Source organism: Hyperolius riggenbachi, chromosome 8, assembly GCF_040937935.1.
Source record: "Hyperolius riggenbachi isolate aHypRig1 chromosome 8, aHypRig1.pri, whole genome shotgun sequence".
NCBI classification, from domain to species: domain Eukaryota; kingdom Metazoa; phylum Chordata; class Amphibia; order Anura; family Hyperoliidae; genus Hyperolius; species Hyperolius riggenbachi.
This window is the reverse complement of record NC_090653.1, coordinates 26,425,678-26,451,663: the sequence shown is the minus strand read 5'-3', so window position 1 is coordinate 26,451,663 and position 25,986 is coordinate 26,425,678. Positions and strand designations below refer to the sequence as shown.

The 25,986-nt window shown below is 48.3% G+C and overlaps 2 protein-coding genes across 3 annotated transcripts in view; one reads left to right on the top strand and one right to left on the bottom strand.

Annotated features, from left to right (window-relative positions):
* EXO1 (exonuclease 1) overlaps positions 1 to 13,611 on the top strand; it is a 41,140-nt gene extending 27,529 nt beyond the window's left edge. The window contains exons 10-14 of one of the 2 annotated variants that reach the window (XM_068249288.1): positions 1,182 to 1,428; positions 2,772 to 3,240; positions 5,076 to 5,177; positions 7,960 to 8,138; positions 12,854 to 13,611. In XM_068249288.1, coding sequence (XP_068105389.1) covers positions 1,182 to 1,428; positions 2,772 to 3,240; positions 5,076 to 5,177; positions 7,960 to 8,138; positions 12,854 to 12,860 — 1,004 coding nt within the window. In that variant the 3' untranslated portion in view covers positions 12,861 to 13,611. Of the gene's footprint in view, positions 1 to 1,181; positions 1,429 to 2,771; positions 3,241 to 5,075; positions 5,178 to 7,959; positions 8,143 to 12,853 lie in introns of those variants that run through there. The other variant, XM_068249289.1, reaches the window with a different exon arrangement.
* An 11,334-nt stretch (positions 13,612 to 24,945) lies between these two features.
* Positions 24,946 to 25,623, bottom strand: LOC137527207 (oocyte zinc finger protein XlCOF6.1-like). The gene has a single exon (XM_068247710.1). It carries the CDS (start codon positions 25,621 to 25,623, stop codon positions 24,946 to 24,948), a length of 678 nt encoding a protein of 225 aa, XP_068103811.1.
* Between the last annotated feature and the right edge of the window lie 363 nt (positions 25,624 to 25,986).

Here is a 25,986-nt window from a genome sequence, read left to right as displayed (position 1 = left end):
CCAGTGACTGACTAAGCATTACCTTGTACTCATACTGTGCTGTGTGATCTCCATGCTCCATCCAGTGACTGACTAAGCATTACCTGGTACTCATACTGTGCTGCCTGATCTGGTCTTTCTTGTATTCCTGTATTGTCATATTGCTGTATGTCCCCCCTAAATATTGTCTGTAACCTAAACTAATGTCCAGCGCTGCGTAATATGTTGGCGCTTTATAAATACAATAAATAAATAAATAAAATAAGTCAGCCTAATTAGAGTGGTGTCTGGAATAGGGATGGTAATTGAGGTGTTAATAGTTTTAAGGGGCCCATACACCTAATGATTTTCCCGCTGATATACGGCCGATTCGATCACAGTGATCGATTCGGACGTATATCAGCGGGAAAATCGTTAGGTGTATGGGCCCCTTAAAACTATTAACACCTCAATCACAGTGATCGAATCGGCTGTGAAATCGCCACGCACACCGCTGGCAGAATGATCGATTTCCGTCCGAAAACGATCGTTCCTGTCGATCCGTCCGTGCGGAAGATTTTTCTCGATGGTCTGCAGTGCGTCGATAGCGGCGTTCGAATGACCGACGCAATACAGCGGGTATACATTACCTGTTCCGGCCGGCGCGAGTCCCCTGGTCCCCGCTGTGTTCTTTCCACGCTGGGTTCCGGACCGGCTGCAGCTACACAGAACTTCCTGTCCCGGCAGGAAGTTTAAACAGTAGAGCGCCCTCTACTGTTTAAACTTCCCCTGGACAGGAAGTTCAGTAGCTGCAGGGAACGGTCTGGAGCCCGGAGCGGAGAAGACAGCGGGGACCAGGGGACTCGCGCCGGCCGGAACAGGTAATGTATGCAGGGGGGGGGGCGGCAGCTCCACAGATCGAGATCAGTTTCAGGCTGAAATCGATTCACAATCAGTTTGCAGTAAAGGTGGCCATACGATCCCTCACAGATCAGAGAGGGATCTATCTGTTGGTCGAATCTGATGGCAAATCGACCAGTGTATGGCCACCTTAAGTTGGTGCAATATTTGATTGGTTTAGTTACAAGCTGCATGCATTAGCATAAAGTTAGCATCTACTCTGGGTTGTTGGCATGTCATTGACGATCCCCAGTGAGGAAGATGTGTGGGGGCTTCCCAGGAGCCCAGAGGCCCCCTATAAATATCCTTTGCTATTTTCCCAGGTACGGTTTCTGAGTCGGACCTCCTCAGCCAGTATTCCTTTTCCCAGAGCAAGAAGCCCCGGAGGGAAAGCGACAACCAACTAACGAAGCTTAAGTCTTCTCCACCAACGACAAACGTCCTGCGGTCTCTGGATGACCAGGCCAACAAGACTAACGCCCCGCCCAAAGCCAGGAATGCATTCGCCACCCTGCTGCAAAGGAAAAACGAACAAAGTGGCTCAGTCTCTGCCACTGGGACCCGGAGCAGGTATGTCACTAATGTGATCGCCACATCTGACTTCACTCCTGTACAGTTCCAGAGCTACAGTAGTTTGAGGTCTGCCTTGAAGGGGATTTCCCTCCAAAAATACATACAGCAGAGTCCCCGTTATCCAGAATTCCGGCAACTGGAAGTCTCAACCAACCGGCATGCCTGAGGGGATAACGGGGACTATGCTTTGGGTGGTGTTTGCAGGCCATAAAGTTCTCATCTAGCCTTCCTGTAGCTCCAAGCGGCTTTCCGGGGCCCATGCAACGCTCCCAGTGTGTCAGGTGACCTGACACGGGTCAGGTGATATGCTAGGAGCCGTACACAGAGGATGCCGGAAAACTGCTAGGAGCTACAGGAAGGCTAGAAGATATCGCTGGAGGCTCATTGAGTATTTTATGATGCATGTGGAGAAGGATGTGGGTTGCACCTTTTTGGGCGGGAAGCACATGTATCTGGCATCAGGTGATCGCCGGTGCCAGATACCAGGGACATTGCTGTGTCTGGATATATGTCACTACGTCTCAGGAGTCACATCGCTGTATTCAGACATCCTAAAGGTGGCCACTAACTGTCCAATTTCTAGAGCAAAATCGTTCGAGCGATCAGAAATTCTGATCGGACGAAAAATCGTTCACTACACCATCAACTATAACCAATCTTTGCTTCCTATCTATCACGACCACCAAGAAAATCCAAATTTTTGTTCGACAAAAATTCATTCGGCCGACATTTTTTTTCACTCGTTCATAATCGATTGTGTCCACCAATGGAGATTATTTACAACCAATCCGATCTGAATTTCTGATCGCTCGAACGATTTTTCGCTAGAAATTGGACCGTTAGTGGCCAGCTTTAGAAGGGAGTCCAGCTTACTTCTATATGTACTCTGAGGTGGAGGAAGTGGGAGGGATGGTCGTATTTATGTGCATAAGTACATTTATGGTCTAACTCTTGGAAGCTTTGTAGTTTTGGCTAAAGCCTGGTACACACATTCAGTTTTAATTGGCTAATTTTACCACCATCCATGTAGTATGAGAGCCAACAGATTTTTGAATACGGTGAACAGATTTTGTACGAAAGCTCTCCTACTACACAGAAGTGGTAAAATTGGAAGTGCGTACCAGGCTTAACCACTAAGGGGTTTTTACCCTTTTGGAGCCAAGCAATTTTCACCTGTCAGTGCTCCTCATTTTCAGTTGCCAATAACTTTATCACTACTTATCACAACAAAATGAGCTATACCTTTTTTTTTTTTTTCTCACATCAAATTAGGCTTTTGGGGGAGTGATATTTATTTGCTAATACTTGACAATCTAATTCCTCCATATTTTTTTTCTTAGGTTTTTTTGTAAGCCTTCTGAGCTGCCCAGCTCCCCATCTGCAGAACCTTCAGAGCCAGCAGCCAAAGTACCAGCTTCTCCGGAGACTCCCTGTGAGATTGTCCAGGAAGTAGACATAAATGGTGACCATGAGAAACTATCCAAGGATGAGCTGACTCCATCTCCCGGCTCCGAGGGCGATGCTGAGAAGTCAAATTCCACATCTCCACCTCGGAAGCCCAGAAACTGTTTTAGCTGGTCGGGAAGTTTGGCTAAAGGGGCCTACAAACCGCAGGCCCTCTCTCCATCTCTCCTCTCTCTGCAAAGGTTTCAGAGGACTAAGCACGGGATGGAGTCCAGCATGGAGGAACCTAAGAAAGACCTATTAGCCAAGGGTCTGTCCAGCGATGACCAAACAGACAGCACCATCGTTCCCCAGGAAAAGAGGAGTAAAGCTGGTGTACTGGAGATCGGGGATTCCGACTCTGAAGTAAGGATAATGGTCATAGTAATCTCTGGACCATCAATATTGTGATTGTCACAGATACACTTTTAAAGGGGACCTGTAACCTTTAGAAAAAAATTACCTCTGTAGGGGTCTCCCTACAACCCCTCCTGTGCCTCATGGGATTGTCTGATCAATCCTCGACATTATGGGCCATCAGATTTGATATAGTGTGCATATAGGTTCTTGTATTAAATAAAAGGAGTAAGGGTGCGTACACACATCCAATTTTGATTGGCTGATTTTCCCACCTCCATGTAATATGAGAGCTTACCTACACAATTTGAACAAAGGGAAAGCAGAGCCCTCCAATAGTGTGAAATTGTTATATTATAGCGTTTTAAAGAATAATAAAATTTAACTTACAAAATTCACTTGAATACAGGCAGTTATGAAGCAGAAGCGTGTCCTCAACGTACCGGCAACAGTTTGCGCTTTGCCACATCGCTGGACAGATCCTGTATTCGGATCTGGAAGCGGCGTATTAGAGCACACCCTTCACCAGCCGTAATATGCCGGTGCACATCACAACATGTTTCAGCAGTTTTTCCGCCTTCATCATGTTACACGCTATGGCTTCTGGCAACCCTTTATTCAAGTTACAACTGATTAAACGTGTAAATTGCTTCATTAAGTACTTGGCGACCGCGTCATGCTGATGGGCGTGGATGCGGTGCCAGCCCCAGGACCGCCTGCTGATCGGCATAAAGTCCTGGGATGGGGATTTGCAGGAGATTATGCGCGCCTCTGCTTGGATAACGAAGCTCGGCTCCGCCATGTGTCTCCCAGTGGCGATCGCCGCTAGGAGACTGTTAAACTGTGTCTATTTACACATTGTACGGCGCTGCACTCTACGACACTGCACTGTGACATGGCTGTCCCCCTGGGAGACAGGAGAGCGTTCGGCTCTCATAGGCTGAAGCCTATGACTAGGAAGAATAAATAAATGTTGCTATTTAAAAAATAAATATTTGTATAAAAACAAACATCCCAGCAGGGATCAGAGCCCACCAACAGAGAGCTCTGTTGGTGGGCAGAAAAGGGGGGGGTCACTTGTGTGCTGTGTTGTGCGGCCCTGCAGCGAGCCCTTAAAGCTGCAGTACCTTAATTAGTGAAAAATGGCCTGGGCACTAGGATGGTTTAAGCCCATGGTCCTCAAGTGGTTAAGTAGATTGGTTTCATCGAAGACTGAAACCCAAGCAGTAGCTCCCTCTGTTCATAGAACTCTCAATAAACGAACATTCTGCACATATCACCTGGCAGAACTAAAGACTTATTCGTTCATTTATTTTTACTATGGAAAGCAAACATTTGCAATAATTCAGGTTGGAGTTAGCCCCGAGATTTCTCCCAAGATGCATCACTGCTGAAATATGCAAATTATTCATTGTTGTCCCTGTGAGCTAGCCACACCTCCAGATCCGCTGGAATGCAATGAGGAGTCCGCTTGTTAATATTACAGAGCCACAATAATCCAACATGCATACAGACTGTTTTGGATTGGTTGATATTCATCAGTGCATGGCATGGATTAATGTGGCACTGTGGGGTATTTTTACTACAGTTCCTCTTTAAAAGGACTAGTAGCCATTGTTTATAGTGTGTGATAGATGTGATTATTTCCAAGTATAACAGACCAATGTGTTACTTAAAATCATTGATTAATGTTTGAGCTTCAAGACTTTTTACCATCAGCCTGCATGAGGTGTGCCATAGCGCCATCTGCTGATTTCTAAAAGGTACTGCATTCAAAGCTCTTTTGTGAGCGGATCTAGGACAGTTTATTGTATTAGAATAAAACACTGAATTCTCTCTGGCAGGACATGGATAAGAGTTTGGAGACATCGGACGAGTTTAGCTTGAAAGACTCCCCTATTCACAAGACCGCATTTCCGGATAGAAAGCCTGTCCCAAAAACAAAGGTAGGGTCTGTGTGTCTGTCTGGGTGTGTGTCTGTCTGGGTGTGTGTCTGTCTGGGTGTGTGTCTGTCTGGGTGTGTGTCTGTCTGGGTGTGTGTCTGTCTGGGTGTGTGTCTGTCTGGGTGTGTGTCTGTCTGGGTGTGTGTCTGTCTGGGTGTGTGTCTGTCTGGGTGTGTGTCTGTCTGGGTGTGTGTCTGTCTGGGTGTGTCTCTGTCTGGGTGTGTCTCTGTCTGGGTGTGTCTCTGTCTGGGTGTGTCTGTCTGTCTGGGTGTGTGTCTGTCTGTCTGGGTGTGTGTCTGTCTGTCTGGGTGTGTGTCTGTCTGTCTGGGTGTGTGTCTGTCTGTCTGGGTGTGTGTCTGTCTGTCTGGGTGTGTGTCTGTCTGTCTGGGTGTGTGTCTGTCTGTCTGGGTGTGTCTGTCTGGGTGTGTCTGTCTGGGTGTGTCTGGGGGTGTCTGTCTGTCTGTCTGGGGGTGTCTGTCTGTCTGGGTGTGTCTGTCTGTCTGGGTGTGTCTGTCTGTCTGGGTGTGTCTGTCTGTCTGGGTGTGTCTGTCTGTCTGGGTGTGTCTGTCTGTGTCTGGGTGTGTCTGTCTGTGTCTGGGTGTGTCTGTCTGTGTCTGGGTGTGTCTGTCTGTGTCTGGGTGTGTCTGTCTGTGTCTGGGTGTGTCTGTCTGTGTCTGGGTGTGTCTGTCTGTGTCTGTCTGGGTGTGTGTCTGTCTGGGTGTGTGTCTGTCTGGGTGTGTGTGTGTGTGTGTCTGTCTGGGTGTGTGTGTGTGTCTGGGTGTGTGTGTGTGTCTGTCTGGGTGTGTGTCTGTCTGGGTGTGTGTCTGTCTGGGTGTGTGTCTGTCTGGGTGTGTGTCTGTCTGGGTGTGTGTCTGTCTGGGTGTGTGTCTGTCTGGGTGTGTGTCTGTCTGGGTGTGTGTCTGTCTGGGTGTGTGTCTGTCTGGGTGTGTGTCTGTCTGGGTGTGTGTCTGTCTGGGTGTGTGTCTGTCTGGGTGTGTGTCTGTCTGGGTGTGTGTGTGTGTGTCTGTCTGGGTGGGTGTGTGTGTGTGTGTCTGTCTGGGTGTGTGTGTGTGTGTGTCTGTCTGGGTGTGTGTGTGTGTGTCTGTCTGGGTGTGTGTGTGTGTCTGTCTGGGTGTCTGTGTGTGTCTGTCTGGGTGTCTGTGTGTGTCTGTCTGGGTGTGTGTGTGTGTCTGTCTGGGTGTGTGTGTGTGTGTCTGTCTGGGTGTGTGTGTGTGTCTGTCTGGGTGTCTGTGTGTGTCTGTCTGGGTGTGTGTGTGTGTCTGTCTGGGTGTGTGTGTGTGTCTGTCTGGGTGTGTGTGTGTGTCTGTCTGGGTGTGTGTGTGTGTCTGTCTGGGTGTGTGTGTGTGTGTCTGTCTGTGTGTGTCTGTCTGTCTGTCTGTCTGAGTGTGTGTGTGTGTGTGTGGGGGGGGGTGTCTGTCTGTGTGTATGTTTGACTGTGTGTGTGTCAAGAAGTCATTAGTAAATATGGCTCTTTTTAATTGCAGTTCTGCTGTACACACACCGGGTATATTCTGTAAAGCATAATAGCACATTAAAGGAATCTTATTAATAATGATTTATGTAGTGCCATCTGTTTTAATTGAGCTGTAGGATGTAAAGCTTTATAAATAGGATTAAAAGGGGTGAGGATCACAGCCCAGGTTGCATTCAGCCATCTTCCTGTTGGAAATGAGGGAGAGAGTTAAGACGGCACATGGGGTTTGCAGAAAGCCACACCATAATTTGCTGATATGGGGCTGCAGTGGGCACATTACCATCATAACTTTAAAATAAAGGAATTTGGTAAAAATGTATTCTGATCTTTTAACACCAGGGGGAGGAAGACAGCATGTTTATAAAGTCTAAGCCTGGTTCACACACATAAAATGTGTTCAGTTCTAGTCCTGTCATGTCAGTTTTCTATGGCTGGGATCACTCATACAAAGTGTAAAGTACCATTCCTGTTAGGTAAAACTGATAGAAAACTGACAGGACTGGAACTATACAGATTTATGTGTGAACCCAGCCTGAGTGCGGGGCTGTAACATACACATGAATGGTCACATAATCTATAGATGTGCTGTCATTGATGAAAATTGAGTTGTAATCCTTTCTGTGTAATGGTCAGGAGACATTGCTGCAGATCTACAGGACTTTGTGAGGAGTGTTGCTGAGTCTGTAGGTGTTCAGATGATGTTCAAAGGGAATTTGAGCCGGGGAGGATATAAAAAAACGATACCTACCTGGTGCTTTTTCCAGCCCCCTCCAGGCTGATTGCGCCTTTGCCATCCTCCTGCGCTGCCTAGATCCTTTGCAATTTGGGCCCGGAAGTCTTCAGTCTGGAGCTTACTGCCTGGCCAGCAGGAGCATCCTGCACCAACTGAAGGACTTTCTGGGACGAATTACGGAGGCTCCAGGCAGGTCAGGAAGATGGCGAGGAAGCGATCAGCCTGGAGGGGGCTGGAGTAAGCCCAGGAATGTATGTTTTGTTTTGTTTTTTTATACCCCCTCCCCCCATCTCATGTATATCCTCGTTCTCCATCCTTACCTTCTCTGTTTTCAGAAGCGTTCTTCCAGGGAGCGGGGTGTAAATAGTAATACAGACAAGCACATTTAGATATCTGAAACAGCCATATGAAAGTAATATTGGTCTTCATTACACATTAGTTTGTTACAGTTCATCACATCAGCATAATTACTTAGATTGATTAGAAGCATTTGCTGTTGTGTGTTATGGGTTTTCTGTTCCGGCCTTTATTACGGTCTTCTCTGTATTGGACTCCAGGTATCTGGGCTGCTGAAGTCGAAGAGCTTTAATTCCCGCCCTGGAGTGAAACTGAAGCCAACGGGGCCAGCAAAAGCCAGCGGGCTGAGCAGCCGGGCCCCTCCCCGAGGGAACAACGAGAACAAGCCCGGCCTACAAGCCACCATAGGTGACCTGTGGAAGAACTTCGGCTATAAGAAGTAGGATATTATCAAATGATACTAGCCCATGTTTACTTTTGAACTGGATAGTGTACTGGTTATGAACTGGATAGTGTACTGGTTATGAACTGGATAGTGTACTGGTTAAGGGTGCTGCCTTTGATGTAGGGTTTTAGCCTTTGACCACGGTTCTAATCCTGGATCCAGCCAGTACGTAAAAAAGTAACGAGTCTGTGGTCAAGGTTCCCTAAGGTGGCCACAGATCAGGTGTTTCTGTGGACCTTCCAATTCAATAATTTTATTGAATCAGAGGAAAATTGGTGCTGCAACATGTCTGCCCAATCAATGTTTCCTTAGATTTTGAGCTAAATTGGTTGAAGGGATTGATCGGACAGTTCCCAAATCCACTTTGCTTCAGTAGAAACACATTTTCAAAAGACAGGAGGCTGGATGCACAAAAGTCCAGATTGATGTTAGCCAAGGAATGGTGAATAGATAAATTCATGTTGTCTTCTAAATCCATCAAGGTGGAATTAAACCTTCTGTTCCAAGCAACAAGGTGATTAGAAACAGCTGCTGTCTTATGGCCCATACTCACGAGGGACTTTTGTCATCTCAACACGCGGCGCGCGCGTGTTGCGGCGACAGGTCGCCCGTGAGTATGGGCCGTTGCACGCGCGCACACCCCGAACTGTCGCCCGTCGCTCATGTCGCCATGCGATTGAAAGTTTCAATCGCATGGCGACAGTCGCCGCCGCACCTCCGCCGCAACTGTCGCTAGTCCGCGTGAGTACGCGGACTAGCGACAGCAACCTCCATTAAAGTATATGGAGCTTCCGGCGGAGGGAGGAGGAACGTCGGCGACAGCTTCCGCCTCGCCGCTGGTCCCTCTTCCGCGTGTGTACGCGGAGGGACCTGGCGAGGACCTGTCGCCCACACGCTCACGTGTGCTGGCGACAGACAACATTTGCAGCCCGTGAGTACGGGCCATTACAGTCAACTGTTTCAACCGATAGACTGAGGTCAGTACAGAGCCAGAACATGCTAAAATGCTGTGATTTCTCTAAATGCTTTGCTAAAGCAGTCAAGTTTGGTAGAGGGTTACAGCACTCTTTCTGGTGACTTCAGCACTATGTTAGGAAAACGGAGTGCTCACTAAATGTTTAGCTTGTTCTGCTGAGCAATGAACTCTGCCTGTCTGCTGCAACAGTTAACTGTAATGCTGGGAATGCACGGAGCGGTTTTTCCTTATCAATCAAGCCGCTGATGGCTCGATTGATAATATCCGACTGGTCCGATGACCCGCCGGATCGATTCGCCGCTCGATACTTGCGGGCGGACGATAGCGGGGAATCAAGCGGAAGATAAGGAGCGCCCGCGGGGACGAGTGGGAATCGATCCGTCTGGCTGCGGGGACGCGGCGGGAGTCGATCCGGCGGCTAATCGAGCCACCGGGTCGACCCGTGTATGCCCAGCATTAGACAGCAGCTGTTCCTAATCCGTTCTGTGCTTGCACAACTGAGGTTTAAATGCCGTGACTGGAAAGCATGGTGCCGAAAAGTTGGGAGCACCATAGGCACCCATGTTAATTGTGGCTGTGAGGGGAAATTTGGGGCCCGATGGGCAGTTTGTATAGCAGTCGGCTCCAATGCCACACTTATCATGGGCATCCAAATCTTTGCGGCACCCAATGTTTTATGTATATTTGAGCTAAGGCAGCAAGAATATTGGCGGGGGGTGTCGTTGCTGATTAGGGTTTGGCATGGGTGGGGGATCACTACGGATTAGGCATGCTTGAAAGGTTGGTTATAGTTAGGCATTGGTAGGTGGTCGGTTAGGGTTAGGCACCGGTAGGAGGGCTCATATGGGGGTTAGGTTTAGTGTTTAGTAAAATATCGGTAAAATTGACCAATGTGTTGCTATTAGAATTAGCCTCTGCCCAATCGTAGAATATCCGTAATTGTACCAATATTCTACTATTTCCGATGCCCAGATTTCCCCCGGAGCCCTTTTTTGCATGTAAGCGTAAATGCATCTTGCATTCTATTTCTTGCAGAAATCCCATTGATTTCGATGTGGCAAGTTAAACCCTATGTCAGCCCACATAAACTGGCTCGAAAAACATACTACCCACCAGCAAAAACGGACCTTAAAACACAGTAGTGGGTCACTGATTCCTTATCTGGCTGTTGTGCTGTATAGTATGCAGGCTGCTGCCACATACTCACTCAGATGTACTGAGCACTGATAAGTCACTATAGTCAAATTGGAATCCAACCAGTCTAGACTACTTTCATCCTCCATCGTACATCCGCAGAGCTGGAGTGGGCAAGGTGAAGAAGAGGATGGTTGAGTGGCTGGGCTTCTGAATCAGAAGGTTCAGCCAAACACCGCCACTCACCAGGGCTTGACTTGATCATCACTAAATCCAATATTTTCATCAAGCATACCAGATAATCCGCGTCAGATAAAAAGGGCGCAGAAGCCTTAACCACTTGCCGACCGCACGCTTATACCGTGCGTCGGCAAAGTGGCAGCTGCAGGACCAGCGACGCAGTACTGCGTCGCCAGCTGCAGGCTGATTAATCAGGAAGCAGCCGCTCGCGCGAGCGGCTGCTTCCTGCCAAATCACGGCGGGGGGCTCCGTGAATAGCCTGCGGGCCGCCGATGGCGGCTCGCAGGCTAAATGTAAACACAAGTGGAAATAATCCGCTTTGTTTACATTGTACGGCGCTGCTGCGCAGCAGTGCCGTAAGGCAGATCGGCGATCCCCGGCCAATCAGCGGCCGGGGATCGCCTCCATGTGACAGGGGACGTCCTGTCACTGGCTGCACAGGACGGATAGCGTCCTGTGCAGCCCGGATCACCGGGAGGGAGAGGTAGGAGAGGGAGGGGGGTGAATGTCGCAGCGGAGGGGGGCTTTGAGGTGCCCCCCCCCCCGCAACTAGCCTGCAGGTAGGAGCGATCAGACCCCCCCTGCACATCATCCCCATAGGGGGGAAAAAGGGGGGGCGATCTGATCGCTCTGTGTGGCCGCGGATCTGTGCTGGGGGCTGCAGAGCCCACCCAGCACAGATCACTCAGCACAGCGCTGGTCTTTAAGGGGGGGTAAAGGGGGGGTCCTCAAGTGGTTAATGGCAAAAAAATGGCACTGCCATAGGTGTCTATTGTAAAAGCGGCAATTTGCGGCAAAGGAAGGTCATTTGGGAGCACAGCGGCACCTGCTGTCAGGCACCGAAATGTACCTTTATTGCTGCTAATCGCGGCTCTTATAATGGAAAGGGGGGTCGCCTGCTATGCAATGCAATGTAGTAATTGGAATTTTCACAAGCCCCCGTCACCCGCGATGCTATTGGACGCTGAAATGTACTGTCATTGCTGGCTTGTCAGGCGCCTCCAGGAAAATTACCTTCCTTGCTGCATATCACGGCTTTGTGACGGGGGGGGGGGGGGGGGGGAGGGGTAGGTTTAGGCTCACCTGGGGAGGGGGGGTAGTGTTGGGCACCAGTAAGGGGGGGGTTCTTAGATTTAGGCACCACTGGGGGGGGGGGGGGGGGGGGTTAGGGTTAGGCAGAGGGATGGTTCTGTGTATAGTAAAATGTCTGAGCATTACCGATATCTTACTATGGAATCCAGCAGTAGACTATTGCTAATTGTAGCAATGTTCTACTAGCGGTAATACCCTGTGCCTTTATTTTATGTATGCAGATAATCTGTTGGCGTTGTCTGCAGGGCTGTGTAGTTGGTACAAAAATCATCCGACTCCAACCCTGACTCCAGGTACCTGAAATGGCTCTAAAGCCCCATCTACACTATACGATTCTTTGTGCGATTCGATTACGATTCTAGTTACGATCCGATTAAATCCAACATGTCCGATCAGGATTCGATTCAATTCGATTTGCCATTGTTTTGCAATGGCAAATCGAATTGAATAAAATCCCGGTCGGACATTTCAGATTTAATCTGATCATAAATAAAATCGTAATCGAATTGCACAAAGAATCGTATCGTGTAGATTGGGCTTAAAGGTGGCCATACACTTATAGATTTGCAGCAGATTTGACCATCCGATAGATTTCTGGCAGATGCCTATCAAGTCGAATCTGACAGGAATCTGATGTGTGCCACACACTAGGAACAGATTTCCAATAGATTTCAGAATGAAATCTATTGGAAATCGATCTAAATGTATTATTGGACCATTAGATCCAATGCAACTCTATGGGCCATGAATCTGCTGCCAGCAGCAGGTCGACCTGGATTTTCCATCCTGTCAGATCAAATTGATCGAAATCTGCTGCAAATCGATCGAATGGGGAATTTGATAGAATCGATTTCTGATCAATCGATCGATGGCTGAAATCGACCAGTGTATGGGCCCATTAACTCCTTAATCTAATATTTACGGGGGCTGTGGATTTGGTACAAAAATCATCTGACTCCTCAGTTTATGAAACCTCCGACTCCACAGCCTTAATTGTCTAATAGTGTATGGTCTGCATTACCTGCCCCCTTCTCTCTCTCTTCTTTCCCTCTTTTGTGTTTAGGGACGGCTACTGAGATACTCGTACCAGCCATTTCAAATTTATGCAAATATATGTGGCTTAGAAATGGACCAATCAAATTAGCAGCTGCTGCTGTTCATTGGTCCAATTCCAAGCTCAGAAGTATTAGCCTGTGGTTGACCAATGACCATTCCTGTTTGTTCTCTGAATAGTTTATCTTCTGAACATCATGTTTAATCTTTGCAGACACTAGCGGGACCTCATGGAGTACGTCTTGGTGACTGAAAGCCCCATGGAGCAGCCGTCGCCCTCCCCGGCACAGAGGCTCTGTATTCCCTTCTAGGAATTTTAGGAATTTTTTTTTTTATTATTATTTCAAGTTTACAACATTTTATGACTCTTTCGCTGGTGCGCTAACTGTAGAATGAATGTATTGGAGCACTGAAATGTGATAGGATGTCATATTTGCCTTTGATGTCCTTTCTGTGTCCTTTTTTTTCTGTTTTTGATGGTCTTGCATCAAGATCTTTGTTTGAAAAAAAATAATATATCCCCTTTCACTCATCAGGTTACGAAACATGTTAGTTGTGATGGTTGCTGAAATCCTGAATTAGGGATGGTCACTGAGATGCTAATTTATGCAGCTTGGATATAGACCAATCCAGTGGCGTAACTAAGGAGCTATGCCCCCCCCAAGCACTCTATACAGAAATGATACAATGCATCAAAAGGAGGGGATGGGGAACAGTTTGTTAATGATTATCACTATTCAAAGCATCTATAGAAGTGATCATTACAAGCATAAGACCAATACAGAGCTAATACTGTGGTTGAGGGGGGCCCCTCTGGCCCAAGAGCCCCGATGCAGTTGCAACCCCTATTGCTACGCCACTAGACCAACCAAATTCACCATTAATAATCCCTGTCCTGCAGCTTGCATAGTCTTGTATTAAGGGGAATTTCCACTTTTGTTGAGTTAAAAAAAATGGAGCGAGAAGGGGGGGGGGGGGGGGGGAGAGTGTTTGTGGATCAATTTAAGTGCAATAACGACCATCAAATATCTGCAATGCTCTTGTATCCTGTAGGACCCAAAGCTCGTTTTAAAAAAAATAAAAAGGGATTCCTCCGTATTCCTAACAGGAGCTCACAGGTAGAAGTGTCAGTTTGTTGCCAGGTACTGAATTAGTGCAAGTTCTGAAAAGTAGCAACAATGGCTCCTGCTCTGAGCTGGCAGTTCCCCCTGCATCAAGGTGGGAGTTTGCAGACAGTCTGTACTCTGGGGCACTGTTGCCATGGTTGCAGGAAAGGGCGATGTGAGCTTCCTGCCTGTTTTGTGAATTCTTATTTGGCTGCATATTGAAATTAAGTGATCACTTTTAATAACATTAAATTGCAGGAAGACTCCAGCGGCCCCCCCATCTGTGTGTGTTACTGCTTCCCAACAAAAGTGGCTGTTCTTGTTAATGTTTTCCTTACTGTTACATTGTTGGTCTGCTCTGTACAATTCCTGGAATGTCACTTGTTTTATTGACTTGAAAATGTTTACATCAGTTGGACCTATTAAATTTGTATATATTTGTATAAACTGTAAAATATCTGCATTAACTTTCTACTGTGATAGGAAATAAATGAACTTTCATTGCCTAGTGTATGTATGTGTGGATTTCTTTTACGGTTACTTAAAGGGGAACTATGGCGAAAAATTGTAAAAATTAAAATATGTGCAAACAAACAAGTACATTTTTTTTTTCCCAGGGTAATATGAGCCATACATTACATTTCTCCTATGTTGCTGTCACTTGCAGTAGAAATCTGACAGAAGTGACAGGCTTTGGACTAGTCCATCTCTTCATGGGTGATTCTCAGCAAGGCTTTTATTTTTTATAAAGATATTCCCTAAAAAGGATGATGCTGGCCAGCTTCCCTGCTCGCTACACACTTTTTTTGGCAGTTGGACAGAGCAACTGCCATTCACTAAGTGCATTTGAAAATAAATAAATCCCTGAGAATCCGCTATGAAGAGATGGAATAGTCCAAAACCTGTCGCTTCTGTCTACTACCTACTGTAAGTGACAGCAACATAGGAGAAAAGTAATTTATGGCTCATTTTACTCTAGAAAAATGTACTTACTGTATATACTCGCAAGCAAGCCGACCCGCATATAAGCCGACCACCCCCCCCCCCCCCCAATGATTGACCCTCATAAGCCAGGGGTAGGAAATGCTGTCCGTGTGATTTTCCCCCCCAGTGTGTCCCGGTATAGCTAGTATAGTGCCCAGTATGGGTAGGTAGTGCCCCAGTATAGCTAGTATAGTGTCCAGTATGGGTAGGTAGTGCCCCAGTATAGCTAATATAGTGCCCAGTATAGCATAGTGCCCAGCGTAGGTAGTATAGTGAACCCCCCCCCCCCCCGCGGCCGCCGCTGCTATTACCTTAGCTCTGCGCCGCTTCTATTCCCCTGTCCTGCTCGTATAATCCACAACAGCGCGCCCCACGGCGGCTGCTGTGATGAGGGAGGAAGCCGTAGAGAGAGCGGCTTCCTGTAGCGCCGTTACTATTGGGAACCGCTCTCTCCCTCTACGGCTCTCTCATGACAGCAGCCGCCGTGGGGCGCGCTGCTGTGGATTATACGAGCAGGACAGGGGAATAGAAGTGGCGCCGAGCTAAGGTAATAGCGGGGGAAGCGGAGGGGGGGGGCTTCATTTTTTGACACACTCGCAAGCAAGCCGACCCCCCAACTTTTGACCCACTTTTTGGGGGTCAAAAATTCGGCTTGCTTGCGAGTATATACGGTATTTGTATATGTTTGCACATATTTAAAATTTTTCTCCATAGTGCCCCTTTAAGTTTTATTTTCTATAGATTATAGAATTGTTTTTAATTGAGGATTTCAAGAAGTGTTATTGGATGAAGCATTCAACTGGACAAAAAATTTGATTTTAGAAGTCAAATTTTTATCAGGAGAACTAAAAGCCCTCTGTAGTCAGCTGGCCGGCTGTCTCAATGAGTTAGGAGGTAAGCAGAGAAACAGATTATTTGCATGACAGCTTCACAGGATACAAGTATTATTTTTAATCAGTCACATGACTGGGGGGGTTAAAACCTTTTGCAACTGACCTGAGAAGGATATGGAGACTACCATATTTGTTTCTGTTTTAGCAATACCAATTGCCTGACAGTCCTACTGATCTTTCAGGCATCAGTAGTGTCTGAATCACACACCTGAAACACATTTCTGGGATATTTTTAGAACTTTGGCTGGTCAGGACTCAAAATTCCTGAATCTGGCCAGCCAAGTCCTGAAGATGACGGTGAGAGCAGCGGCATGTGGAAGTCCCAGAATGGCAGCAACGAGCAGAGGGAAGGATGAGAACAGACGCACACAGAGAGAAATTGGAGGACACGGAGTGGTGGAGGTGGAGTGGGGACAGGAGGAGAACAGCCACACACAGAGAGAAACTGGAGGTGGAGTGGGGATGGGAGGAGAACAGCCACACACAGAGAGAAACTGGAGGTGGAGTGAGGACAGGAGGAGAACAGCCACACACAGAGAGAAACTGGAGGTGGAGTGGGGATGGGAGGAGAACAGCCACACACAGAGAGAGAAACTGGAGGTGGAGTGGGGATGGGAGGAGAACAGCCACACACAGAGAGAAACTGGAGGTGGAGTGGGGATGGGAGGAGAACAGCCACACACAGAGAGAAACTGGAGGTGGAGTGGTTATGGGAGGAGAACAGCCACACACAGAGAGAAACTGGAGGTGGAGTGAGGACAGGAGGAGAACAGCCACACACAGAGAGAAACTGGAGGTGGAGTGGGGATGGGAGGAGAACAGCCACACACAGAGAGAAACTGGAGGTGGAGTGGGGATGGGAGGAGAACAGCCACACACAGAGAGAAACTGGAGGTGGAGTGGGGACAGGAGGAGAACAGCCACACACAGAGAGAAACTGGAGGTGGAGTGGGGATGGGAGGAGAACAGCCACACACAGAGAGAAACTGGAGGTGGAGTGAGGACAGGAGGAGAACAGCCACACACAGAGAGAAACTGGAGGTGGAGTGGGGATGGGAGGAGAACAGCCACACACAGAGAGAGAAACTGGAGGTGGAGTGGGGATGGGAGGAGAACAGCCACACACAGAGAGAAACTGGAGGTGGAGTGGGGATGGGAGGAGAACAGCCACACACAGAGAGAAACTGGAGGTGGAGTGGGGATGGGAGGAGAACAGCCACACACAGAGAGAAACTGGAGGTGGAGTGAGGACAGGAGGAGAACAGCCACACACAGAGAGAAACTGGAGGTGGAGTGGGGATGGGAGGAGAACAGCCACACACAGAGAGAAACTGGAGGTGGAGTGGGGATGGGAGGAGAACAGCCACACACAGAGAGAAACTGGAGGTGGAGTGAGGACAGGAGGAGAACAGCCACACACAGAGAGAAACTGGAGGTGGAGTGGGGATGGGAGGAGAACAGCCACACACACAGAGAGAAACTGGAGGTGGAGTGGTGATGGGAGGAGAACAGCCACACACAGAGAGAAACTGGAGGTGGAGTGGGGATGGGAGGAGAACAGCCACACACAGAGAGAGAAACTGGAGGACACTGAGAGGTGGAGTGGGGATGGGAGGAGAACAGCCACACACAGAGAGGAACAGGAAGACACAGACCGGAGGGGCTGGAGGCGGAGCAGGGGCAGGAAGAGAACAGTTAGCCACTTGAGGAGCAGAGTCCAGCACGTAGGAATGCGCAGTATAGCACCACTCTGCTACTGGTGTGAATCCTGCTCTAAAAGCCAGATAGACAGGACACCAAGCAAATGTGCGGAACAGTGACAGGTGGAGGAGAACAGCCATGGCCACACCTGCTTAGCTAAGCTGCCTCCTATCACTTTGCGTTTGGCCAGCCAAAGTCTGGAAATGCCACCAGAGTTTGTGTACTTTGCGCATTAGCTTGCCACTTCCCACATTGACCGGCCAGATCCCGAAGCAGCAACCTTCAGGTTCTGGCCGTTCCATACAGTATATAAGATAATGCAAAGCACAAACCACTGTTCGGCCTGGGACCCACTAAAAGCACTTTTCTACATGCTTATGATTTGTAAAGCTATGGGGGATGTAAAAAAAAATCACATCACGTGGAATCCCACACGTAGCATTACATTAGCAAGAGCTTCACAAATCACAAGCGCTTAGAAATGTACTGCCAGTGGGTCCAGGCTAGTCATAAATCTAGATTGTACAAGTGTCCTCAGATGATGTGATCCTTTGGGAGTCGAGACTGATCACGGTTACCCAGTTCTTAGACCTGGGACCCACTAGCAGCCTTTTCTAAGCACCAGTGATTTGTAAAGCGCTTGCTAATGTAATGCTATGGGAGATTTTTATATAATCAAAAATAAAATAACCCGCACACCACGTATTGAATTGATCAAAAATTTGTATTCAAGAGAATAGAGCACAAGGCAAAAGTGACAAGCATATATAGCTGTAGAAGCCAATCAACATCCAAGGGCCAAAAACACTGGGATTATACAAAATACATTGCAAATATAACAGGTTCACAAAGGTATAATGAATCACAAGTATACTAAGTACATGAGTCTACCGCAGCAGCCTGATCACCATATCCAGAACCCTTTGAGAAAGGTAGTTCGAAACAGCGCTGTCAGGGTTTTTGGACTCTTGAGCTTGGTTCATTTGTATGCCATTTATTCATTATGTATGCTATCTACTCATCATATATGCTTTCCATGCACATATTGTGGTAGACTCATGTACTTAGTATACTTGTAATTCATTATACCTTTGTGAACCTGTTATATTTGCAATGTATTTTGTATAATCCCAGTGTTTTTGGCCCTTGATGTTGATTGGCTACTACAGCTATATATGCTTGTCACTTTTGCCTTGTGCTCTATTCTCTTGAATACAAATTTTTGATCAATTCAATATGTGGTGTGCGGGTTATTTTATTTTTGATTGTATAGTTCAGGACTGTTGTCCAATTATGATCCAGCACCCATGCTAGTCCCCTTTGCTTAAATGCTATTTAATGCAAATTTGTGCATCAGGTGTGCAGGCCTTCCTTGATTAAAATTTTTTATATAATCACATCCCTCAAGTGGAATCACACCCATAGCATTACATTAGCAAGAGCTTTTCACATCACACGCGCTTAGTATCAAACTGCTAGTGGATTCCAGGCCTTCTGGTTCAATGTGGGAACCTCAAAGGACATTTCAGGAGCAGTTGCTGCTTGGCTGAGGGCCTGACCTTATGTCAAGAAATAAGGCCCATCGTAAATTTAGTAATTTTAGTCTTAGTGGCATAGGTTGTGCTTTTCTAATATCCATTTCAATGTAACTTTTTTTTTACAATAAATTTTGATAAAACATCAGCAAGAGTATATGGAACAAGAATATATCAGGTCATTTTATTATTCCAAATTTCTGATCATAATGAAACTGAAGGCTTTGGATAAAACACACAGAATAAGTGAAATGACCTCTGCTCAATAGTGGTGAGCAGAGATGGCCAAATAATTCTTGTACTCAGCTTGAAATCAAGTCAACCAAAAACAGCAGGTATGGCTTTTGACAAGCCCAGTTCTAAACTGCTTCCAATCCTGCATGCAAGCCAGAACTATTTTTTTTTTTTGCCTCCCATCAACCTTTTTTAATGGACAAGGATTCAGGTGTCTCCACCCTAAATGTTGGGTATTTATCTGGACCTGAAGTACTAACCAGCACCTTGTGACCACCAGTAGCATGAACATTAATTCTCGCTTCTCTACTCCCCCTGAGACTTAACCAACGCATCCTGATTGGCAGAAGCCTCTTTCCCTCCTGTTTTTCCCTCCCACACCTCTGTTAGGCCCCGTTCACACTTGCGTTCTGGGAGGCAAACGGATCGGATCTGGACCGGATCCGGATCGGAACCGTACGGTTCCAATCCAGATCCGGTCCGTTTGCATCAGGCATGAATCATGCTGCCATCCGGATCCGTGTGCTAAAAATAGTGAAAAAAACTATTAAAATTGTTGGGGTCTGGGAGGTCAGCAGAAGGTGCACCTGTACAATCAGGTCCTCCGCTGTTTAGGCCTCACCTCCACCTCCGACGTACTGCCAAACAGCTCCAGCACGTCTGTCACTGCTGCTCCACTCCAGGAATGCTGGGCCCATGTGTCCCCATCCAAAATGGCCGCTAGAAACCGCATAGGAAGTGGGGTAGAACGTCCGGTTTTGATAGCCAGTGTGTTCTGTGCTTTCCGTTTCCTATTGGTTTCTATTTCCGGATGGTGCAGTCAGGCTCCGGTCCGGGTGCGTGGGCCGGATGATCCGGACCCGAAAAATAGCGCATGTTGGAAAAGAGTCCAGATCTGATCCGGCTCCGTTCTGTACGGAACGTACGCATGTGAATGTCCGCATAGACTTTACATTGCTATGCGGAAGGTACGTTCCGTTTTGTACAGTATACGGTCCGGATCCGATCAGGCGAATCCGGACAGCGAACGTTAATGTGAACCAGGCCTTATTCGCTGATTGGCCAATATTTCTTATGCTGAGACAATGCACATTCTATAGTGAAGGGTGGGCAAATCAAGCAGAGGAGAGTAAGGGAGGAAATGACATCAGGGTTGGCTTAAAAATAGCCTCAGTTTTTTTTTTTTTCTTTCTTTCTGTAGAAAAATCACTAAAATCAAAATGTGGACAGTGCAATACATACTGTATGTTATATAAGTAGAGCAAGTATTTATCTACTTATATATGTGGGGTTTTTTTTCTGAGAAAGTATGGTTGACAGCTCCTCTTTAGGTAGCCAAGTATACAACCTGTGGGCCTAAGTATAAAGCCTTGTATGGCTGGAGTCACAGATTGGAAAGAAGATCCATCACACCTCCAACATAAATTCCAAACGATGCAGAACCAATCTGGACTCAACCAATCATCACATGTAGATTCTTCAAGAATTCATATTTATTTGCAGCGCTTATACAGCATACTGAGAAAGCACAACGTTTTGGGTGTGAGGCCCTGTCTCAAGTGCTCTTGAAAAAAGGCCTTACGCCCGAAACATGCTTTATCTGTATGCTGTAGAATGCTGGGCATACACGGTGAGTTTTTCTTATCAAACGAGCCGTTGATGGCTCGATTGATAATTTCCGACGTGCCAGATCGATTCCGGGCTCTATCCCTGCGGGCGGACAATGGAAGAAAATGAGCGGAAGATAAGAAGTGCCCGCGGGGACGCCGGCTTGAATCTACATCCAGATTGGTTCTGCATCGTTTAGCTCCTCTTTAGGTGACTTTGTGTTAGTCTAGGTAGAACATACATGTTAAATCTGGCCTGTGGGCCAGATCTGGCCCTCAGTGCCATCAAATTTGTTTTCTCCACATTGCATTGTTTGGCCCATTCTATACCACCAGGGAAGCTATATCAGAGGTGAAGTGGAACTGTATAGGGGAGGGAGGCCACTAGACACCAGGGAACTGTATAGGGGAGGGAGGACCACTAGACACCAGGGGACTGTATAGGGGAGGGAGGACCACTAGACACCAGGGAACTGTGTAGTGGAGGGAGGAGGGCCACTAGACACCAGGGAACTGTATTGAGGAGGGCCACTAGACACCAGGGAACTGTATTGGGGAGGGAGGAGGTCCACTAGACACCAGGGAACTGTGTAGTGGAGGGAGGACCACTAGACACCAGGGAACTGTATACAGGAGGGAGGACCACTAGACACCAGGGAACTGTGTAGTGGAGGGAGGAGGGCCACTAGACACCAGGGAACTGTATTGGGGAGGGAGGAGGGCCACTAGACACCAGGGAACTGTGTAGTGGAGGGAGGAGGGCCACTAGACACCAGGGAACTGTATAGGGGAGGGAGGAGAGCCACTAGACACCGGGGAACTGTATAGGTAAGGGAGGCCACTAGACACCGGGGAACTGTATAGGTAAGGGAGGCCACTAGACACCGGGGAACTGTATAGGTAAGGGAGGCCACTAGACACCAGGGAACTGTGTAGTGGAGGGAGGAGGGCCACTAGACACCAGGGAACTGTATTGAGGAGGGCCACTAGACACCAGGGAACTGTATTGGGGAGGGAGGAGGGCCACTAGACACCAGGGAACTGTATAGGAGAGGAAGGAGAGCTATTAGACACCAGGGAACTGTATTGGGGAGGGAGGAGGGCCACTAAATACCAGGGAACTGTATAGGGGAGGGAGGCCACTAGACATGAGGGAACTGTATAGGGAAGGGAGGAGGGCCATTAGACACCAGGAAACTGTGTAGTGGAGGGAGGAGGGCCACTAGACACCAGGGAACTGTATTGAGGAGGGCCACTAGACACCAGGGAACTGTGTAGTGGAGGGAGGAGGGCCACTAGACACCAGGGAACTGTATAGGGGAGGGAGGAGAGCCACTAGACACCGGGGAACTGTATAGGTAAGGGAGGCCACTAGACACCGGGGAACTGTATAGGTAAGGGAGGCCACTAGACACCGGGGAACTGTATAGGTAAGGGAGGCCACTAGACACCAGGGAACTGTGTAGTGGAGGGAGGAGGGCCACTAGACACCAGGGAACTGTATTGAGGAGGGCCACTAGACACCAGGGAACTGTGTAGTGGAGGGAGGAGGGCCACTAGACACCAGGGAACTGTATAGGGGAGGGAGGAGAGCCACTAGACACCGGGGAACTGTATAGGTAAGGGAGGCCACTAGACACCGGGGAACTGTATAGGTAAGGGAGGCCACTAGACACCGGGGAACTGTATAGGTAAGGGAGGCCACTAGACACCAGGGAACTGTGTAGTGGAGGGAGGAGGGCCACTAGACACCAGGGAACTGTATTGAGGAGGGCCACTAGACACCAGGGAACTGTATTGGGGAGGGAGGAGGGCCACTAGACACCAGGGAACTGTGTAGTGGAGGGAGGAGGGCCACTAGACACCAGGGAACTGTATAGGGGAGGGAGGAGAGCCACTAGACACCGGGGAACTGTATAGGTAAGGGAGGCCACTAGACACCGGGGAACTGTATAGGTAAGGGAGGCCACTAGACACCAGGGAACTGTGTAGTGGAGGGAGGAGGGCCACTAGACACCAGGGAACTGTATTGAGGAGGGCCACTAGACACCAGGGAACTGTATTGGGGAGGGAGGAGGGCCACTAGACACCAGGGAACTGTATAGGGGAGGAAGGAGAGCTATTAGACACCAGGGAACTGTATTGGGGAGGGAGGAGGGCCACTAAATACCAGGGAACTGTATAGGGGAGGGAGGCCACTAGACATGAGGGAACTGTATAGGGAAGGGAGGAGGGCCATTAGACACCAGGAAACTGTGTAGTGGAGGGAGGAGGGCCACTAGACACCAGGGAACTGTATTGAGGAGGGCCACTAGACACCAGGGAACTGTGTAGTGGAGGGAGGAGGGCCACTAGACACCAGGGAACTGTATAGGGGAGGGAGGAGAGCCACTAGACACCGGGGAACTGTATAGGTAAGGGAGGCCACTAGACACCGGGGAACTGTATAGGTAAGGGAGGCCACTAGACACCGGGGAACTGTATAGGTAAGGGAGGCCACTAGACACCAGGGAACTGTGTAGTGGAGGGAGGAGGGCCACTAGACACCAGGGAACTGTATTGAGGAGGGCCACTAGACACCAGGGAACTGTATTGGGGAGGGAGGAGGGCCACTAGACACCAGGGAACTGTGTAGTGGAGGGAGGAGGGCCACTAGACACCAGGGAACTGTATAGGGGAGGGAGGAGAGCCACTAGACACCGGGGAACTGTATAGGTAAGGGAGGCCACTAGACACCGGGGTACTGTATAGGTAAGGGAGGCCACTAGACACCAGGGAACTGTGTAGTGGAGGGAGGAGGGCCACTAGACACCAGGGAACTGTATTGAGGAGGGCCACTAGACACCAGGGAACTGTATTGGGGAGGGAGGAGGGCCACTAGACACCAGGGAACTGTATAGGGGAGGAAGGAGAGCTATTAGACACCAGGGAACTGTATTGGGGAGGGAGGAGGGCCACTAAATACCAGGGAACTGTATAGGGGAGGGAGGCCACTAGACATGAGGGAACTGTATAGGGAAGGGAGGAGGGCCATTAGACACCAGGAAACTGTGTAGTGGAGGGAGGAGGGCCACTAGACACCAGGGAACTGTATTGAGGAGGGCCACTAGACACCAGGGAACTGTATTGGGGAGGGAGGAGGGCCACTAGACACCAGGGAACTGTATAGGGGAGGGAGGACCACTAGACACCAGGGAACTGTATACGGGAGGGAGGACCACTAGACACCAGGGAACTGTGTAGTGGAGGGAGGAGGGCCACTAGACACCAGGGAACTGTATTGAGGAGGGCCACTAGACACCAGGGAACTGTATTGGGGAGGGAGGAGGGCCACTAGACACCAGGGAACTGTGTAGTGGAGGGAGGAGGGCCACTAGACACCAGGGAACTGTATAGGGGAGGGAGGAGAGCCACTAGACACCGGGGAACTGTATAGGTAAGGGAGGCCACTAGACACCAGGGAACTGTGTAGTGGAGGGAGGAGGGCCACTAGACACCAGGGAACTGTATTGGGGAGGGAGGAGGGCCACTAGACAACAGGGAACTGTATAGGGGAGGAAGGAGAGCTATTAGACACCAGGGAACTGTATTGGGGAGGGAGGAGGGCCACTAAATACCAGGGAACTGTATAGGGGAGGGAGGCCACTAGACACCAGGGAACTGTATAGGGGAGGGAGGAGGGCCATTGGACACCAGGAAACTGTGTAGTGGAGGGAGGTGGGCCATTAGACACCAGGGAACTTTAAAAGGGAAGGAGGTGGCCACTAGACATTGAGGTTGACCCGCAACTTGGTCTGAGTCTCAGTTTCATCCCAATTTGTATTTAAAAGGAACCCTATGTGTGAGACCCGTGGAAGCTGCCATATTTCCTTTTAATCAATACCAGTTGCCTGACAGTCCTGCTGATCTTTCTGGCTGCAGTAGTGTCTGAATCGCACACCTGAAACAAGCATGCAGCTAATCTTGTCAGATTTGTCATAGACATCTGATCCGCATGCTTGTTCAGGGTCTATGGCTTAAAGTATTAGAGACAGAGGATCAGCAGGACAGCCAGGCAATGAGCATGATTTAGCAGGAAGTAAACATGTCAGCCTACTTATGCCTCTCACCTCGGGTTCCCTTTAAGTTTGATGCCTCTGGTCTAGGAGAAGGGGAACATAGCTAAAATAATTTGCTGCACAAGCAAAGGGGTAGCCACACATAGGGTGTTCATTCTCTATTGGGAGTCCACTGTAGTAGGTCGTCTTCATACGTGCTGCTTTTGGTGCCTCTTGAGGCTTGAACTCTGGTTGAAGGACTTTCCGCAAGTCAGACATTCGTATGGCCTGGTGCCAGTATGAATCAAGCGATGTCTAAGCAGAGCCGGTTGACGTGAAAAGTTTTTGCCACACTCCATACATTCAAATGATTTCTCACCAGTGTGGACTGTTTGGTGAAGTTTAAGTGCATTCTTTGAAGCTAACCATTTGTTGCATTCGGGGCACTGAATTTTGGTTTGGTCAAGATGGGTACGCTGATGCTGGCAGAGGGCATCACCAGAGAAGAAATCTTTGCCACATTTACAGCATATGAAAGGTTTCTCTCCAGTGTGCCATCTCTGGTGGTCCAGCAGCCATGTTTTGTTAGAGAAACGTTGGCCGCATTCAGAGCAGGTAAAGTCTTCCTTGTTCTTGTCCTTGCGGAGTTTTAACTCCAGCCAAGCAAATGGGACCCTGGTTGGATATTTTCTCCGGTGAGCTAAAAATTCATCCCGATTCTTCAAACCTTTACCGCATACCCTGCAGCGGACCGCTGGAGTTTTCTTATTATTTGAATCGTGGTTTTCATTATGGTCAGTTTCCACCTCTTCTTCCTCCAACGGTGTGCCAAGGTCGTCTTCTGGAGACTTGTCAAGGATTGGCTCACTTGTTCCAGAGGAAGCCATGTTCCAGTCGTTCTTTGGGTTTTGATTCTTAGAGTTTTCTATTCCCTTTTCAGACAAGAAATATTTCAAGAATAATATTTAGTTGTTTCAATAGGTGTTTCTTAAAGTTCTCTAGGAGGAAAAACAAAGCAATAATGTTAGACTTGTTGAGAGTTCTGGTTGGAAATATAATGCTATAGCCCTACAGACTTGTCAGAAACTGAAGACATATCTTGCAGAATTTCAGATTACACCTAAAGGTAGATCTGATTACAAGCCCAAAGTGATGGTCTTATTTACGATACGTTAACGTAATGTTTCTTATTATTGTTACATACACATGCTAGATTAAACTTGGCTGAAGTGGATGATAAAGATCACCTT

Bases quoted from the DNA above. Each gene is read 5' to 3' on its own strand.
- LOC137527207 (XM_068247710.1), bottom strand. From the start codon at position 25,623: ATGGCTTCCTCTGGAACAAGTGAGCCAATCCTTGACAAGTCTCCAGAA.